Source organism: Cynoglossus semilaevis, chromosome 8, assembly GCF_000523025.1.
Source record: "Cynoglossus semilaevis isolate Cse_v1.0 chromosome 8, Cse_v1.0, whole genome shotgun sequence".
Classification (NCBI taxonomy): Eukaryota; Metazoa; Chordata; class Actinopteri; order Pleuronectiformes; family Cynoglossidae; genus Cynoglossus; species Cynoglossus semilaevis.
In genome coordinates, this window is record NC_024314.1 from 1590443 (window position 1) to 1610267 (window position 19825).

Genomic DNA, 19825 nt, shown 5'->3' on the forward strand with positions numbered 1-19825 from the left:
TTTCTCACATTGCTCATTGAGTTCCACATTTCTGGTATTAGGCAGAAGTGCAAACATCACCAACTGTCTCTAGTTATTACAGTATTCTGTGTGAACTTACCTGAAAGTCTACATAAGCTGAATATAATTTTTGTTATTTATTGTATGTAATGAAGTTGTTGAGGGCCCCTGTGTTAAATCACCACATATTCACATCAGCCCGCAGCAGACAAACAGAAAACCTTTTGTGTGTACATGATAATTAAAGGCTGACATACGTTCATACTTGGACAGGAACTGTAAGATGAAGGATACCGGTCCACAACGAATTCTGTAACTTTATCAGAAAAAGAAGAAGGAAATGTGTGTTAATCACATATTTATTTAAAAACAAACTTGAATAATGCCAGTTGTGCTTTGCTTTTCAAAAAGCAAGAACAAAACAGTGACACTTGTTTGGAGGAGCTGGTGATTCTTCCCCTAGTAACAATGTTGTTTTTTTTCCCCACTTGTGCGCAAACAAATTTCTTTTTACAACCTACAGTTTTTTTACTGGATTTATAATAACCTTGGTTCACATGCAGAAAAAAAATAACGGAAAAAAACAACAACCAAAAAACAGTACGGTGCATTAAGAATGCACCCGATTTTTAGTTACAGGCATTTTTCAAACTACAAAAATTGCACATTTATCTGTAGTGGTTATGCAGCAGGTCATAGAAAATAATATGTGTACCGACTTTATCACGTACTCTACATGAGTAAAGGTAAAGATGAAAATTCAGGAGGTAACAGATTGGATTCTACACAAATGACTACTAATGCATTTTAACAAAATTTACACACGAGACCTGAAAAAAAAAATCAATCAAGGTTTGTGTAGCGTTGACATGAAAGAGTTGATGAATAAAGGTGACCAGAGGGAAGCATGCAGCACAGTATCTGCATCATGTGTGGACACACAGACCGTAACGGGCTTACAGAATGCGTTCAATGTCCAGCCTTCCCAATGACCTGCGGAACTGACACCATTCTGAACCCCAACACACATCTTTTTTTCTTCTTTAACATGCAATGATTGGTGTCAGTGGCCAATCTTTTCTGTTAATGGTTCATTCCATTTGAAAAACCTGCATAGAAACATGCAGCGATTAGATGTCAACATCGGACGTGGTAAAAAATATCAATAATTCTTAATCTGCAGAGACATGTAGTCACTGGCCTTTTCAGTATAAATGATGAATATAAACCATTGAATTGAATAGCAAATTACATGTCGAGTATCATTATTGCCCTGACAAAAGGAGAACGCTGATTTAAACATTCAGACTTTTCACATTTTTATGGTAAGCTTACGTTTAACAGTCCCATCACAAAAGGAATCCATCACCACCTCCTTTTTACTGTATAAACACATGCCTTCACCTTGTGCATACAACATTCATTACCCAACAATAACTTATGTGAGACACCACAATCTTTTTCTCTTTAATACATTTCTAATAAATACGAGCTTAAAAACGTCGGCGTAGGTCTTTGCATTGAGGCTTCAACGTCAGACGTAAATAGTTTCGGGGTGATTTCCTGGATTTTTTTTTTGTTATTTACAATGGTAGAGTACCAGCATGCATTTCACATGAAGATTAGAAAAGAAAGAAACTCAAATTCACAGGGTCTACTCACAGACTGACTACATATTTACACTATGTGATAAACTGGCCTAAAAAATCATGTGAAACAAGTTATGTAAAAAAAAAAATTGAAAGGTAGAGCAGCAAGTAAACGACCTTTTAGAAGGTTTCTCACAGAAGAGTAACAACACATTTATACTCTGAACTGACCTGTCCTCTGAAATGATTACACAGTGGATTGAGTAGCCCGCCGGCTAACAAACTGCCACTGCTTTGTCAGCAGCGATGCTAAAAAGGCTTCATTTATTGTATTAACACCACAGGGGGGAAAAAGCAGATAATTCACATGTGACTGACAGATGTCCTTTAAAAACGTGTCACCCTACCTTTCTGAGTTTGCTGTATTTAAATGTTAGCCAAGTGTACCCGGCTGGTAGTCAGTATTTTTACTGCTGTTCGTGTTAACATTCCTTTTTTTAATGTTTCATTATTTGTACAAAAACAGATTTTGTCTAAACAAAACCACTCTCACATCATTTTACTGAATGCACTAAGTAATCAGAGATGCACATGACTACGCAGGGACGTTCGCAGGTACACGCTGTGTTTGCCAGGTAAATACTTTAGGCAGAGTAAATATTTTTTGTTATTTTTTTAAATGAAGCAGGTTTGAATTTGGGAGTTCATTTACAAGTAACTGCGGGAGAAGAATTGCGGGTGTTTGTGATCGTTTTGCAGCAGGGACGATGTCGAAGGAATCTTTACAATCAAGTTTCTTTGTGAAGTGTGTGTGTGTGTGTGTGTAAAAACGCTGTCTAAAGAAGTATTTTCCCACTTGTTCTTCTACGGTGTGATAATGCAGTGGAGATAATACAGCAGGGCTTCAGACAAACAGAGAGGTTTACATTAATGTATGTTCAGTGTTAACCTCTATGCATGTTTCTTTTTGACTTGTATACTGTAGATCATGTTGACTTGTTTCGTTCCGGCTTTTGTTAAATTATTTATAACTTGTTCCAGTGTCTAAAGTAGCTCTTTATATGTATATTTCTAAATGTATTTAAACTTCACTGGCAAAATTCACAAAGAGGGGGTGATTTTCATGTCACATAACTTCAACGTTACGAGTGTGATGCTTTCAGTGGCTGCGCAGTTCCGCGACAGGAAGTCGAAGACTGGCGCACTGAGGGAAGACTGGCTTCTTATGGTTAACAGGTAACGATTAGCGAGGTTTGGGTGAAGGCACTTCCTGATGAGTTGTTCCACAGAGTAGCACCTGGGATTGTTTAGAAGTAACCAGTAGAAGCCCTTAGGTAGGAGGAGTCTGGGATCTGAGTGGTAACGTACAAGGTGTTGGTCACAGCAGCGCGAATCCTAAAATGTACTGCAGGAGTTTGTTCCGATTGGCCTGAGGTAGAAAAGTGCTGCTCAGCTCCAGAGTGGTCACCTTGTTCTCTCTCTTTTCCTTCAAGACCTGAAAAATACGTCACACAAAAAATAAAAATATCATCATAATAAACAGGAGTTTACACAGTGATTCTTAAAAAGATACACTTTCTTACACTTACCCCAAGCTCTTTGAATGTTTTCACTGTGTTCTTAACCAGGTAATGAGTAGCACTTTCTCCTGAAACAGATGGAAAAATGACAGGAAAATAAAATCTCTGAAGACAAAGGGCACAATAACGTGTGGCGTATCTGTTGATTTGAAGTTAAAATAAAATGAATGAATCATGCAGTAATAACCCTCTTCTAATGTACAGTCTATCAGTTTCACAATTCTCAATATTAAAAGACTTAAACAATCGCTCTGTTAACAAACCAGTGCTTGTAATAGAGTTGGATTGTCTGTGTTGTGATAGAAAAATTAAATCATCATGCTGTAGGATGTTAGCTATAACAACATTACTGGAAACACCTACTGGGTTTATGGTTTCAAAATGACATTATTCTTGCTTGTGTGTTGCAAACTGCATGACAGATGCTCAGTTGTTTGATTACATTCTCTCCTACTGTTCTCCCGTCTGTATCGTATAAATTAGATAGCATTCAACTAATACAATATTTTTTGTTTATATATAGATACAGACATTTAACTTGACATTTCATGTCCATATCTAATATGTAAACAAATAGTATAAAATACACCTTTAATTCTCCCATGTAGTGAACAGGCAGGTGTGTAGGGCAGCATTACCGTATGCAGCGATTCCTCTCTCTGTGCGGGTTAGCAGGTAACGGAAAAGCCTCTGCGTGTATTCGGACTCGGCCATGGGCTGACTCAGACTGTGGATAAAAATGGCGGCCCCACTGTAGGCCTCCAATACTGGGCTGAGCTGTCGCTGGAGGAAAATGAAGAAGGCCTGGGGTTCTGCGGAAACGCTCACCTGAGGGCGACATAAAAGAAAACATTCATTATAACAGTCAAAGAAAGTGAATAGTTTCTAGATAATCTACACAGATTAAATGGCTCTAAAAATATATTTCTAAATGCATTAGAATTCCTAACCTTCAGGTATCTATCTCTCTGCTCCTCCCCGAAGTCGCTGTCTTCATCTTCCTCATCACTTCTCCAAGACAAGGGTTCGGGGAACTTCTGGGACCAGTGTTCGTCTGTAAGGCTGGGGCTCAGCTCCTCCTGTTCTTCCTGACACACAAAAGCTGCCCACTTAGATCAGTCCTCATAAATATGACAGTAAACAGTAAAGATGCAGGCAAATGGTCTATTTGTAATGTGTATGTGAACCGACCTCTGCTACGTATAGAACTCCATACTGGATCAGTCGCGTCACTGCATCGTGGAAAACCTGGTAGATGGTCTGACACGGCTGTGAAAATGAGACAAATGGCTACATTAGAAAATATTTATATTTATTCTTAGTTTGAAAATCAATCAATCAATCATACATGTTAAAACCTATGGGTAGAGATAATGACAACAAGATTAGCAATAAAAATAATACATTTTATACTGAACTGTGGTGGTCCCCAGCATTTGTTTGGGTTGTGACCCCATTTTGACATCATAAATTTCTGCTATGCTCTGATGCAAATAAAGAGTGACAGTGAAAGAATACAAGTGTTGGGACTTACAGGAGCTACTGCAACTTCGTTGGTAAGAAACTGGGAGAGGCTGGCAGCTTTACGTATGAGTCTCTCCTGACTGAGAAGAGGACTACGAGGACGACCTGACTGCTGGTCAGACGCTGATTCCACACTGCACTCCCGCTGCAGTGACAGAATGCTACAGGCTGTAAAGACAAAAGAGAGTTTTCAACATTTAATTTTGGATTTATGGTAATTTTGTGTTTATTCTTTTTGTTGTCATCAGATAAGAGAGAAAAACACAGGAAGAATCCATTGATAAGACAACAATGTAACGTACCGATGATTGCATCAGAAATGAAGACGTGGAAAAGGCCATTGCTGTAGAAGTTGAGCTCAAAGAGCGCTGGTACAGTATGGCTGGGGGCGATAGTGAACTCCCCGTTGCGATTCGCGCTGCTGGTCACGTTGACACAGTTCCCGAGGAGGTGCAGAGCACGCATCACCACGTCCTCGGAGTTCCCCGAGAAACCCAGGTCAAAGTCACGTGACAGAATCTCCTCCTTCATGTTGAAAAAGTCCTCCACCAGCTTCGACAGCACTACTCCCTGAAGCAGACGACAGCCAATGAGTTACAGTCAGACACTCTGATGTAAGTGCCAGCAGAGGGCAGCAGCTCACCATTCAAGGTATCGGGGGAGTGGGTGTACAACAAGCATAATCTGGTACAGTCATGCAGAGGTATTTGACATTTGGATCACCTTGGTGTAGGACAAGAGGCGTAAAAAGAAGCAGACAAAGACAAAAAATGTAAAACGTACCTGTCTGTGTCTGTAGAGAAGCAGACAGGCCACAATATTCGTAGACATGATTGCTGAAGACTTATTAGCCGCTGCAGGAAAGAGACAAAAATGGTATCATTGGCAACAGTCAGCAAAAAGACACAGCAAAAAGACCCGCAGGTAATTACAGAGAGCTGTGGGATGGCAGCGCTCTTATCTCAATCTGAAGATGAGTGAAAATGTGTGAAATTCTATCCTCTACAGTTTCTATTATTATTATTCTGTAAGTTGAAAATAATCGATTGCCTAACATCACATTAAGAGAGTAATCAAAAGAGCGTGCATGTGTTTGTGGAACAGGGGTTACTAAAGGTCATGTTGAGCATAGTTCACTTTGAATGCATTGGAGAGCAGTGGTACTGCATTCCTCCCCTCCTTTGCCTTGCTATCCTCCCCTCCATCCTATTGGCTCAAAACAACATGCCATCCAGCCTGGGGCTCTGTGATTGGTTGGAGCAAGCAAATGAATGAAAAGGAGTAAAATGAAAAAGCAGGGATGAACCAGTTTCTGCGGTGCTACCCTGGGGCAAAGCTCCTTGAACGACGTGAAAAAGGATGGAGCGATGCGGTGCTGCGTCGAATTTCAATTAAAGGACACGGCGTGATGGATGATATTACATGAGTGGGGGGCAGTAGCCCCAGTGAGCAGGTGTCCCGTTAGCATATGGACAAAAAAAAAAGCCAGCATCGTGCTTTGCAAAGAAAAGGGAGCGCTTCCTCAAATGTTAACCACGTGTTTGTGAGTGAGGTAGGAAACTCCTCACAAACCGACTTTACTCTTGATAGGTTTGTAACTTATATGACACACATGTTATTAAAGGTGGATATTTAAAACTGAAAATGTCATATTGGCAAATCCCTTACTGTAGAGGATGTGCTTGGCCAGGTTGTTAATAAGCTGTCGTCTGAAGATTTCATCGGGAAGCACTCGGTTCACCTGTACCTCCTCCTGTCCCTCAAACGGCAGAGCATCAGGCCTAAAGGAACAGACGTCACATTCAAATCTGTCACATCGGCAGTTTGAAAAGACACCTTTTCATATGAATTCAATAAAGCATCAGCGACTATATTTTTCTTGACAGACATTGAACCATGCTGACTGTGGCTAATATTGTTTAACAAAAAAGCTTTTTTTAACACAGTAAAGGGACAAGACTTGACTGAACTGCATTAACCTCTCTGAAAAACACATTGTCAGCTAACAAACCCAGCTGTAAAGCAGTAGGACGGGGAGAAAAAGCAAGTCAGACTTGATTCCAGTAAGAAAAAAGGTTTTCACTCTGACTCAGGCACGGCAATGACACTGAAAGACAAAAAGTGTAAAAAATGTGTACACTTACTGAGCAGAAATAATGGCGGGCATCAAGGTATGTTCCAGGGACTCCGGTGGTGGAACGTGACGATTTCTCCAAGTGTTCAGGTATTCCTTTAATTCATTCACAATGAGACAGTTAGTGTGGCTCAGCTGTGTCACATCCTAAACATCTTTGCCTTTTACACAGCTTCTTAATTAAGTCAATTCATAGTAACTGTAAGTGCGCAAATCACCTTCAAGGAGAAGGGTTGGTTAAAATCCACCCTCACGCAGCCGTTGTTCTTCCTCAGCATCCTGAACACACCACACGCTATACCCCACCAGCTCTCATTCTTTTTGGGCTTGCCCTGAGAACAGAGAACCGTGACTTAAAATGACAAAATGGTACCAGTGACTACAGAGAAATACTGTAGACATCTGGAGGTTTCAAGCATTTTGGTTCTACGTGTTTCCACTTTATACCTGGTAGAAAGAACAACACAAATGGATGAAATATATCAAATGTACATGCAAGACCAACTGAAGTTATAACTGCGTAGCCTGACATTATAACCATTTCTCTACTTCTCACTATGGATGATACAACATCATGGTTTCAGCGAATCAGCGAAACACTTACCAGCTGCTCACTATTGTAGTTGCCTTCAATAATGCGGTCGTAGGAGATGCCGACTGGTACGACCAGTACGTCTGCGATGGACCCAGTGCACAGCGTGTCCACAACAATGGACAGCATGCCCGCACGTGCTGGGGACGGTTTACCACTCCGAGAGCGAGTACCCTCCAGGTAGACTTCCAAGAATTGCTGCTGACACAACAACTCCTCTGTGTACTAAGGCAAGAGACATAGGAACAAAATTAGTTAACAACAACAGCAATAACAACAGAAAAACAAGCACTCCATGTTTTAGGTGAAACAATGTTTTGACCAATGGTCCCTGACCCTATTTTGGTGGTGGCCAGATTAGTGTGCAAAGCACTCAAAGGAACTCAAGCTAGCTGTCACTTGTGCGGTCATGTGATCACAGCCGTCAATCACGATGCGCCAGCTCAGATATTTTTATATGCTGCATTCTATTTCAACTCGATTAAAATTCACGAATGTGAAAGAATACAGTTGTTTGAATACAGTTGAATTCCAGGTGACCCCATGTGGGGTTGGCACCAGAAGGTTGACAAACACTAAGTGTTAGAAGCCATACAGTATACAGCAGCCATTTACAGCAAATAATTTAACAAAAGACATGGTTAAACTGGTTAAAACGAGTGAACTGGACACATGCTGACCAAACTGTTGTGCAACAGTGTCCTCCTGCGTAGACTATGTACACAGCTGTCTTTGGCTATGTAGCACTTTGGAGTGGAGGTGCTTTGTCCTGAAATAGACTGTGCACTGCAGCGTTTAAAACAAGCCATGAAGAGAATAGACCAGGTTTGGCTACCACTCAAAGACAGAGTCCATGACTCTACCAATGGAAGAGGGCAAACAAGTCAAGTTTTCTGTAAGAGCTCAACACAAACCTGACAGATACAAACTAGCTGGCTCTTCCTGTAAGTCTGTATTCTTTCAGTGACATTTCTGTTACTTCAGCTGCTCGTGTCTCCAGTTGATAATCTTTATCTGGCAAGTGCAAAACAAACGTATCTCAGTGGGAAACCACAGAGACCAATGTTTTCTCAACTCTTTTACACTCATTAACTCTAAACATACTGTATGGTGTGTGCTGGATCCATCTGATAAACCATCCTATCCATGCTTCTCCTAGTTTATCTTTCAAGTATATTTAAGATTTTCAATACAAAACAAGATGTTCAGATGATGCACAACCACTGTACATAACTACAGGAGTTCTGCTAAAGTTTTGTTTTTTAGCTGGATGAATGGTTGTACTTCCTACAGCTTTGACTATAAAGAGAGTTAATAAAAAACCCACAAAATATATTTATATATTTTATTAATATGTAGTATATATAACAAGTGACGTCAAGAAAAACCAAGATGACCCGCAGCTACATAATAACACATTATGAAAAAACTGTATTTTATAAACATCGCTTTAAGGATAAACAAACTTACTGCATGTAACAGCGATCTGTACAATACATCTTTTTTCCCATCCTCAGTTTCCTCCATTTTACGCCTTATAAAGAATCCTCCCAGTTTACGGATCAGAGTTCTGGAGGGAGCAAGAGACAAGGTCATCATTTTGACACTAACTTTTCAACAACTTTTAACAATAAAACTCTTCTTACAGCTGGTATTTTTCTCTTATTATTTTCTTTAACCATAAAAAAACTTTTTTTATGGTATCATTTCTTCATGTCATAAAGTCCTTCATCCACCTGAATGTTTATTTGCTGGCCTGAGACATTGCTGAAAGTGATATACCTACTTATATGGGGCTCATAAAATAAGACATAAACATCCATGAAATAAAAATCAACAGGATAACCGATTCAACATGACATTAATAAAATGAAATCTTTTGTTGTCCTGTTCGTCCACAACCAAAAGACATTTAATTTCTACATCTGTCTCGAAAACCAAGCTCCGTCGTAGTTTTACCTGAGGATAGGAATGCTTAGGTTGTTTCCAGCTGCGATGTGAGGGGCTTTAATGTTGTGACAAAACAAGATCAAGGTGATGAGCAGGTAGTCAATGTGGGATTTGTGAACGGGCAGGAAAACCATGGGCACATTTTGCTGCAAAATTTAAGAAATATACACAATTGAAAACAACTCCTCATAAGCATTAAGGTAAGTTATATGAGGCAGGAAAAAAGTGCAAGTCTAAAGGTCAAAACCCAGAATGCTGGGACACTGTGTTTTACGTCTTCATGACACTGACCTCTGTAGCAGCTTTCTTGACCATTTCCAGCTGACCTTTGTGGATCTGTATGCTCCAGAAGAAACCATTGAAGAGCCTTAAGAGGACCCACCCTGTGAGTCTAAACAATGGGAAAACATTGTGAAAACCTGTTTCAGGACAGTACAATGAAACTTTAAAATGCAAATATACTTTTTTTTTTAACTCTACAGTAATTGAGGATCTCTAGCAGACAATGCACCTGATGAATGCTGGTGAAATGCTGGCTACCATCTCCTGCAGGAAGGTCCGTGCTTTCTGTTTCACTTTATTCACAGCCCTGTGCTCCTTGCCTGGTTGGCTGGCTGCAGCATCTAACTCAGTGGCAACATTCACAATAGCCGTTTCCACACTGTTGTTGGACGTAGTAGAGCACACAATTGGTTTAGTCATTAAAAACACATTGTGTTCTATATGTGCAATGTTGTAATATTCCATGAATAATGTTGAAAACATGGATTTCTTTCAACCAGAAAGTCTCATTGTCTTTTTTTAAATTATGACAGAAACTCTGCACGCCTCGTGGACTCGCACCTGCTGTTGTTGAGCACGTTGTCCACCACATTTCTGGTGAACATATCCTTGTTGACATCTCGCTCCATTACAAACAGCACGTAACTCAAGCTGCGCGCCAACCAGCCCCGCTGCCTGCAAGACCAAACATAAATAAAGCATTACGTCGGAAAATGTAAAGAAGTAGACGCAACTCTGCTCCCTGCACGGGCACGCGTTCTTAGACAAAGTGCAGCACGTCCGGAGTGTGTTCTCGCTTGCTTTGCAGAAGAGATCTTGTCTCTGAGCCAGGGGTTGCCCTCATGTCTTGATCTGAGCATGACAGACTTTGCACAAATCATCACATCTGGTTGTAAATGTCTTGGGTAAGAATGCATTTCAGGATTTCAGGCAAGTAGCAGCAAGTAGGCAAAAGATGCACGAGCCGACACAAGTACAACGATTACCAAAACACAGTACGGACTGCAACAGAGAACTAAATGACACCAACAATTATTGTTTTCAATCGAGTTTACGTACATATCTTTACTTCTTGTATTTTCTATTTGATAAGACACACTTAATTAAGACCAGGGTCTAGATTGATATCTAGCTGATGTTTTCAAATTTTCTTTTGTGTGTTTTATTAGTGAGATATTTAAGGAGTCTTCACATTGACTTTTGCCTGTTGAGCTCAGTCCCAAGCGGCACGTGCCCCAGTATCCGTTAACAAAAACTTTAAATTATTCACCCGTCTAGCCTTCCACCGTTTCACTTCTCTGGATTTATCATACACAGGCTGTTAGGGAGGCCAGTGTATGTCATCAATATATATATATATATAAATATATATATATATATATATAATTAAAAAGACATAATATCTCAAAACAAAGTGAATACCAAAAGAAAAAACAAAAAATACAGTGTACAGTGTACACTTTACAGTACATACCTAGTGTGGGTCTCGTTAATGTAGATGACATTGCGTAGTCCCAGGGACGGAATGCTTGGGTTAAACAGTTTCTCCTGTGTGGAAAAAAAAATATTACTAATGATAAAAACTAGATTTGATAGATTTTTGGCCCGGGGTCTACTGTTCAACTAACCAGGTGATCTACCTACAACGAAAACGTCACACATATATTTACTCATTTAAACTGAACATACATTGTATATACATTGCTGAGTAGATGCATATAGCTCTATGGTACAGTAAGATTGAAATCTTACAGTATATGGTCACCACTCTTTGACTGATCAAATTGAAATGAGATAAAATAATTTGAGATAACTAGAGTGACTTAAAAGTGAAACCATTTTTGTATACACAGCACTAATATAATTTGACTATGAATAAGTGGGTCACTCAATGTTTAATATATGGAACTTACTTCACAAAAACATGTTTAATGATGTTTCTTAAAAAGAAACTACACCTCACAGTGGAACAAACAATAAACTTGACCCAACTAAAGCTGCAGCAAATGATTTCAGGTTGCACTTAATTATGGTTGGTGTAACATTACCCAGCTCTGTGGTGTACAGGAGTGACAGCAGCGGCCCACAAAGGGTCTTTTTCTATTCAGCAGGCCTTCCTTCCATGTGCTGGCAACGCAGCGCAGGACTGAGGGACTAATGCTGCGGTCCTAAAAAAAAGAGCAGCACACAAAATGACTGAAGGATTAGGGAATAATAGGGCACACATAAAAGGGTCACTCCATGGTAACAAAGACACTGAACGCCCATTAAATGAAAAGACGTGCGAGGCTGATTGTATCTAAAAAGGTATCCCATTGCAAAGATGAATGGTTCAGATCCGGGTCTATAACTTACCGAGTCCTCGTTGGGATTCTTCCAGCGGTTACACCACTGGTCTCCATTGTTGACCTGCAGCAACAGGCCGTCTGACAACTCCATATCCTGTGCCGTCCTTTCTCTGCTTTCCGCCTGGGCAAACACCACTAGCTGGCACGCTGGTCACGACAAAAACATTTTTGGTTTCTTTAATTTGGCCGTTTTAATAATACAGACACCTACATGATTAAACCGAGAAGAACCAAATATACACATAGACCGATAATATGACAATAGTCAGCAGAGAGGACTGTGCGACACAAACTCAAACATAGTAAGAACCAACTTTGTAAATCAATATTCTTCACGTACGAGTGCAGAATATTGATTTACAAAGTTGTTCTACCGTTTGGTTTTCCCACAAAGTCACCCCATAGCTCCTGGAACTTCAAAGTGCTAAAGACCAAACCTTCCAGCACTGAATCTACAATGAAGTGGATTAGACAAGCTGCCGTTAACATGACCGTATTACAGAAGCACAGTGGGCCTTCTGTAGGAGGCTTAAGCCATGGCTTTGGCACCAGTTTGGTGGTTGGCGATAATTGTCTTACAAAGTTGAGTGGCTAGGATCCTTTCATGTGCCCCAAACAAAGGACACCAAAGGAACGTGAGACGGCAACCTAACGATAGTTAGAAGCACTGCTGAATTTGGATTGGAATACCTTGGCTCCAGAGGCTGAAAAAATCTGATTCACATTTGTGAAATAATTTGGTTTTATTTAAAGAGACTCAGCTCCAAAATCAGCCAACAAGTACAAATAACTAATTAAACAAATAAATACATAAATACACATAAAAATCTAAAGATATATAAAAAAAAACCTCATATAATGCATATTCATCATTTAACTAACAACATTGAGACCACATAGGGACTTGAACTGGCTCATCAGGATGGGAACCATGGTGTCATAATAGTTGTAGATTTTAGGATGTGTCCAGAGAAATCAGTAGGTGTTTCCAGCTTCCCTATCTCTCAGGTGTATTGTGGTTGCTCAGGTTACACTTCTGTAAGATGTAAACAACAATACACTTACAAAACAAAGGTTTCTTTGATTCTTGAGCAACTGAATCATCTATTAACAATGAAAAAAATGACTCACTGATTCAATGGGGTTTTTTGCATTGTGCACAAAAAAATAATGCAAGAAGTATTTTTATAGCAGAATTTGCAAATGTTTAAAAATATATTTTACATAATTGATTATCAGAAAAATAAATATGTTTTATTCAATATTCACTTAAACATGACCTCAAATGACACAACGGCCATGAACATCTGTCATTTGGGAGACAATAGGCATGCTAATCCTTTTCTAAAGAAGGAGGTGTACACCTTCTGGGCCCCAAATACCAGTTAACACAATAGAAAATGGACACTGCTCCAGTCCGCCTGTTGTGGACGTGGTTGTTTGCTGTAAGTGATATTGTCAGTACAGTAACACACTGCTCTTGCTTTTTTGGACAGTACATAAAGCATACTGTTATGTAGACTCCTAAGAATAATGTCACGCATTTATATATGAAGTACTTCAGCACAGGCTGCAGAGATGGTAATCAGGATGTTTCCACAGTGAAACAGTGTCTCTTTCATAAATCTGATAGCTTATAGAGGTTTCCTAAAATTAGAAACATCACTGAGGAGTTGCTCTGTTCCAGCTATCACAGCATTCTTGACACAAGATCATAATTGAGGTTAGAATGTGTAACTTATGGATGCTGAAAAAAAACAAAAGCACATTTTAATGCATCATTTTTTTTAAATGTAGCTGGAACTGATATTAATGCCTACGGTTTAAAGGAAACTTATAAATTTAACACAAAAAGTAATAATGACCAGAATAGCAGAACATATTATACATATTGTACAAACTAATTTATAACACATGAACAAATGGTGGATTTTTTAAAGCAGACCTCAGGGAATATAGCCGGTCACCAATTAATTATACACTTTTATTTCATTTTAAACAACAGGAATATTTAAGGTCAAACACACGGCTAGGTTAATCCGTCTCACATGCTGACAGCTGCCCACAAGAAGCAGGTCAAACGGGAGAAGTCTCAATGTGACAGATGGAGCGAGTAACTACAGTACAGTAACTAGCAAACAATGACAGCGGCAGACCAGACGCCTATTTGACCCCGGTGCACACGAACAACATGGGCTTGCATGGAACCATGGCTATATGCAAAAACATGGTTTTAATCGAACCATGGTTTTATGCAAAAACATACATCCTTTATAAACACTACATTATAAGTTTGTTATAAGTAGTAAAAAAGAAGTGTTTAAATTTTTTTTTATAAAACACAAATGCATTACAGTCATGTTTTATATCTGTAATGCATGTGTGCTTGTGTATGTGTGCAGGTGAATGAAACATCTAATTCAGCAACTGCAGCTGAAGCTGCCGGTAGCCGACAGGAGTCGTGATGCTTTCAGTGCTCTTCTCGAGCTTAAGTAAAATGTAAAATTGTACCGCACACCACCTGATAACGGAGCAAAATCCTTACACCTACCTAATGAATTGGAGTCCGTCCACGCGCTTTCAGGGTTCGTGTAAGACTGCATTGTTTCCAGAACAAAAAGCGCACGGCGCCGGTGACAGCGGTTTGTTAGCACTAGCTTCGCTAGCCCTTGATTTATCAAATATACCTTACCTTAGTTATTGTGTTTCGCTGACTCATATCTCAAAAATGAACTGGACGTCGAAATCTTTGACATGAATGACACGAAGACTTGAGCGTCATACGGTATCCACGCGTTAGCTCTGCTCGCCTCGGCAGAATTAGACCGGTTTTGCTGCACGCCTCTGCAACGCCGTATGACAGAAAGGAGGACTGACCGATGTTTTGGGGCAGCGGCCAAAATGTGACGCAATCTTTCGTCGACTGTCGCGTAAACATCGCGCAGAGGAGCGAGCACGTTTGTAAAAGAGGACTGCAATAGCAACAACTAGTTTATTAACGAGGTTTGTCTTTGGTTTTGTTTTTATAATCAATAACGTAGAACTGAACTATAGTAAAATAAAAAATATCACGACCAGGTTCATAAAATCAAACCAATATAGCCGCAAAATGGAACGTGTTTACAGTTAGCATGCAGCAAATTGCAACCGACTTGACAACAAGTTGCGGCGTCACAGTTTAGGGATACTGTTGGACAGAGAACGGGAAATAACTTTTAGATGCTATAAGTAAATGACCTGTAATATTTAATGGAGGGAACTTTATCAAGCATAATGTCATTATATGAGTATATGAGACAAGGGAACAGGTAAAAAATAAGGTCTTCATAGTGATAACTTTGCCATTATAATGTCAATGTTTATTATTTATGTCTGTAGGTAACATGGCAAAGAATAAACAAAAAGGAAAAAAACAGAAAAACGTCTTCCAAGTGGCAAACAAGCACTTAAAGAACAAGAATAAAGCAAAGCCTGTGACAACAACTCTAAAACATGTAAGAGCCCTCTCTTAGTTTTTGTCAATTTTACATGTACAATTACATTTGTTGCATATAATAAATGATTTGTCTTCACAGATCAAGGCTGTCAAAAATGAGAGGGTAGAGAATCTGAATCAAATCTTCTCCGAGGTCCAGAGAGATGTCAGAAGTGTTTCGAAGTCTGTTGCTCCCGAACCTAAGAAACAAATCAAGGTAAAAAAGAAAAAAATATATATTTTGAACTGTCAACTAAGAGTCTTACATAAAAAGAAATTTTGTATAAATAAAGCTACATCTACTTTTACAACAAATTAAATTACTTATAATGCTCATGTAACGTGTACACAATACGTAACCATAAACCTCCTGAATCTTGTATTATTATTTACTCAGGTTGTCAAAGATCCACCAAAAGAATCTGTGAATGTTGACAGTGCTGCACAGCTGTTCTCTCAGCTATGATGGACCAAGATACGAAAGTGATCATGCCGGAAATCAACACTTCTGTTTGCTCACTTTTACCAGAGAGGATCCACTGGGTTGTGTATATTGATGAAAGGAATAATATTGTAATAAATAAAAACAAGTATTCTTTACTGTAGCATTTAAGCTGAGCAGAAGTGTATGAGATTTTTGTCAGGTACATCTTTGAAATATCAAGAGAGGGATTCGTTGTGTAATGAGTGTGAGTAAAATTCAAAATTATTGATTTAAAAATCTTTCATTGACAAACAATATTACATTTGATGTAATATGAGCTAGGAGATGAGCTGGTCCTAAGTGGTCAGTTAAAATTATGGAGCAAAATTTCCTTATGTATTGAATAATTTAAAGGAAAACTATCTACACTTAATACTTATGCTTCTCTGCACTGTATTGCACTACCATTGGTGTAAACATTTTTGGTCTCGTATTGCCCTCTAGTGGACACTCACAAAAACATTTGTACTGCACCGCAATAAATGTACGCTTTTAAGTTAAATGTTTAAAAAATAATGTCAAAAGCAATAACGTCTAACTAAACTTTAAATTATTATTACTACACATAACGCAAATTTATAGAAAACTATTTTAATATTGCTAAAATGAAGCTACCCATGTGACCATAACTATAATGGTTAAAAAACACGGTTTCCGGTTCCGCAGACTCAGTCTATCAAGCTAGTGGCAGCCATGAGGTAAGCTACGTGTTTTGACGTTAATATATATTTTAATTCGATGATAATCGTTGATGTGGTGGTATACGTTCTTTGTAAACCTATAATTTAATCATAAGACTAAATTTAGCCTAAACGCAAGTTGTTTATTTCTTTTGAATACGGACAAAAGCAGCATGTTATTTTGAGCTAACCTGGCTAAGATAGCTATAACATGTCACAACATGTTCGCAGCAGATTTGTTAGGTCGACACAATCACAAAGAATACAATTTCGCAGTTTGCTGGTTATACTTAATATATTATGTTCATTAAAAATAATAACACACTAAAGTCTTGATAGCCGAGCAAGCTGGCGTGAGAAAGTCGTAGCTTTAGCTTTTAAAATTAAATAGATCTAATTTGCCTCAGAGGAAAAATAACCACAGTGATCATTCTACTTTCCACCAACCAGGTAAAACATTACCTGCACTAAAGAAACGTCCTCATTATTTTTTGATCAGTAAGACAAGTCATGTGCGTTAATCAAATGTATTTAAAACGCTATAATAAACAATGTCTGAAGCGAACAATTGTTAGCCTCATCGGTTAATTGGTGACCATATTGATAAATTGTCTTCTTAATAAGACCATAAAATGCAGATTATTATGTCTTATTTAGTGCAGGTCGATGAAATTAAATTACTATTCATAATGACACACTTTTTGTAGTCCTTATTCTATTGAACTACTTTTTTACTCAACAGCATGCTCAGGCTCCAGAAGCGATTGGCGTCCAGCGTCCTGCGCTGTGGCAAGAAGAAAGTATGGCTGGATCCCAATGAGACCAATGAGATTGCAAATGCAAACTCTCGTGAGTTTGATTCTTTGCCCTATTAGCTTGAGGTTCATGCTTTTGAACTGCTACTCATCCTCTGACAATATGAAAAAACTGTGTGCCACAGGTCAGCAGATCAGGAAACTGGTAAAGGATGGCTTAATTATCAGGAAACCTGTGACAGTTCATTCCCGCGCTCGCTGCCGCAAGAACACAATGGCTCGGCGCAAGGGTCGTCACATGGGTTATGGTACGTATGGGCCTTTTGCTTAACATTTTTTCTGGGACATGAATACAACCTGTTCTATTGTTATTTACTCTGCGACTCACAATTTTTCTTTGCCGTAGGTAAGAGAAAGGGTACGGCCAATGCTCGTATGCCAGAAAAGTTGATATGGATGAGGCGCATGAGAATCCTTCGTCGTCTTCTTCGTCGCTACAGGGAGTCAAAGAAAATTGACAGGCACATGTAAGCATGGATCTAATTTTTACTTCCAGTTTTACAGAGTTGCTATTGGTAGTCATTTATGTAACACTTCTTCCCTGTTCCCACCAGGTACCACAGTCTGTACCTGAAGGCTAAGGGTAACGTCTTCAAGAACAAACGCATTCTGATGGAGCACATTCACAAGCTGAAGGCAGACAAGGCTCGCAAGAAGCTTCTGGCGTAAGTTACAAACTATTACAGTTTGAGTTAGGAGTCTTAAAATGGCACATTAAAAATGTTAATCTTTGTTTATCTTTGAATGAATTATAACTGAGCAAATATCCTTTCACTTCACCATCAACTATCCAGTGACCAGGCCGAGGCTAGGCGCTCAAAGACAAAGGAGGCTCGCAAACGCAGAGAGGAACGTCTCCTGGCTAAGAAAGAAGAAATCATCAAGAATTTGTCAAAGGAGGAAGAAACTGCCAAGAAATGAATCTCAGTTGATTAATTTACTTTTCAAATTCAACTTTTTGTTCTACAATAAATTCAAATCAAAAGACATTCATCGTACGATTATAATTTTATATGTATCTAACAGGAATACAAACTTCCGGCCACTTATATAACGGTGAACAGCAACTGAATACAACAATAAAGAAGATACAGAAATGGAACGCTCAGGTTTTGGTCAGGACTTGATAATTGTATACGTCGTTAATACAGGACAATAACTATTGTGTCAACGCGTTAAGAGCCCAACAGGGGGCGGCAGAGCATGTGTTAACGTCTGAAGTCTGCACCTTATGTCCATACTTTTGAGTTCTAGTGTCCACAAAGACTAAATACAACTACTGTTCTAATGGTTTGCAAGTCATAACACAAAACTTAACATCTCTAATATATTTCCCCAGTTTGCCTTGAGGAAAGTTGACAATATGAAGCATGTCACTGCATAAACCAAACACTCGAGCTTCAAGTGACCTCTTTACATTCAAATAGTTGAAATAAATCCTTCCACAAGTCAAAGCCTCAGTTCAACCTGACCTGCTGGTTTAATGACTCAGTGCAGCCCAGCTCCAGATATTGCCTCTGACTATTTAATTACAACTGTATTGCATAAATAAAGACAAAAGCAGTCATAAAAATGGATGCCAGATTACAGGGATTACTGGAGGAGAAAACGGGCTTTGTGCAGTGATGCTTTTTTGTAGCTGAGTTAATGTATTTCTTCATTACCAGGAGGCACGGATGTTTCTTCAAGCGCCACCCTAAATGGGATTAGATAAGGAGAGGAGTACGGATGAAATGAAGCAGGAGACTTTATCACACACTCCATTATTGGCCTTCAACGCAGGCAAAACAGATGAGGCACATACAAAAGTTCAGGTGAGAGACTAGGAAATGATGCATTTACTAGATTAGCTGGTACACTTACTGTATATACACCAGCTATCAAAGACAGAAGCTCTATACTTAGACTGCTGTGTATTTAAATCAGCGGAGTCAAACACAGGGAAACCAAAACGGATTTGTAAATCGAATTGCTATAAATAACATAAGATAAATAGAATTATTGTCACTGTGAGGAATACATTTGCCTATTATATAACCTACGTATACTGTTATGGCATTTAACTAAAATAGATTTCATAGCGCATTATCGTGAAGGTCAATCAAGGCCGTGGTCAAAAAGGCAAGGGTTCATCTGAACTGCAGTGATCCCTAATGACTTTTCACCTCCAGAATGATCCCATTCTCTTGCATGTCTGTGTGACCTACTGGGTTTCCTTCCTGTGTTCTACATATACAATACAAACTATAATCAGGACACACACCCATATCATACATTACACATGCAGGAAAAGTATTAGATATTAGAAAAATACTGAGTTAAAAAATGAATATCTTCTGCTCCACCAATGCACTTTGAACATTCTAACATGA

The 19825-nt window shown here is 39.0% G+C and overlaps 3 protein-coding genes across 5 annotated transcripts; 2 read left to right on the forward strand and 1 right to left on the reverse strand.

Moving 5' to 3' along the window:
- Positions 1 to 341: 341 nt before the first annotated feature.
- gpam (glycerol-3-phosphate acyltransferase, mitochondrial) lies at positions 342 to 14844 on the reverse strand. 3 transcript variants are annotated; one of them, XM_025057562.1, is made up of 22 exons: positions 14692 to 14825; positions 14551 to 14596; positions 12007 to 12146; positions 11700 to 11819; positions 11126 to 11199; positions 10213 to 10326; positions 9881 to 10030; positions 9661 to 9760; positions 9379 to 9515; positions 8890 to 8989; positions 7432 to 7644; positions 7046 to 7159; positions 6838 to 6923; positions 6362 to 6474; positions 5477 to 5547; positions 4996 to 5263; positions 4704 to 4861; positions 4361 to 4438; positions 4120 to 4257; positions 3808 to 3997; positions 3179 to 3237; positions 342 to 3084 (listed from the first exon to the last, which is right to left on the reverse strand). In XM_025057562.1, the coding sequence occupies exons 1-22, from the start codon at positions 14716 to 14718 to the stop codon at positions 2968 to 2970; spliced, it is 2613 nt and encodes an 870-aa protein (XP_024913330.1). In that variant the 5' UTR covers positions 14719 to 14825; the 3' UTR covers positions 342 to 2967. The 3 variants fall into 3 exon arrangements, with proteins under 3 accessions (XP_024913330.1, XP_008312041.1, XP_008312042.2); XM_008313819.3 differs by lacking the exon at positions 14551 to 14596 and having other exon boundaries at positions 14692 to 14844; XM_008313820.3 differs by lacking the exons at positions 14551 to 14596; positions 14692 to 14825 and adding an exon at positions 12374 to 14544.
- Positions 14845 to 14868: 24 nt separating this feature from the next.
- rbis (ribosomal biogenesis factor) lies at positions 14869 to 16162 on the forward strand. The gene is made up of 4 exons (XM_008313822.3): positions 14869 to 15002; positions 15378 to 15493; positions 15575 to 15691; positions 15872 to 16162. Exons 2-4 carry the CDS (start codon positions 15383 to 15385, stop codon positions 15938 to 15940), a joined length of 297 nt encoding a protein of 98 aa, XP_008312044.1. The 5' UTR covers positions 14869 to 15002; positions 15378 to 15382; the 3' UTR covers positions 15941 to 16162.
- A 408-nt stretch (positions 16163 to 16570) lies between these two features.
- On the forward strand, positions 16571 to 18442 carry LOC103381476 (60S ribosomal protein L19-like). The gene is made up of 6 exons (XM_008313823.3): positions 16571 to 16656; positions 17381 to 17487; positions 17579 to 17701; positions 17800 to 17920; positions 18008 to 18118; positions 18248 to 18442. Exons 1-6 carry the CDS (start codon positions 16652 to 16654, stop codon positions 18372 to 18374), a joined length of 594 nt encoding a protein of 197 aa, XP_008312045.1. The 5' UTR covers positions 16571 to 16651; the 3' UTR covers positions 18375 to 18442.
- Positions 18443 to 19825: the final 1383 nt, after the last annotated feature.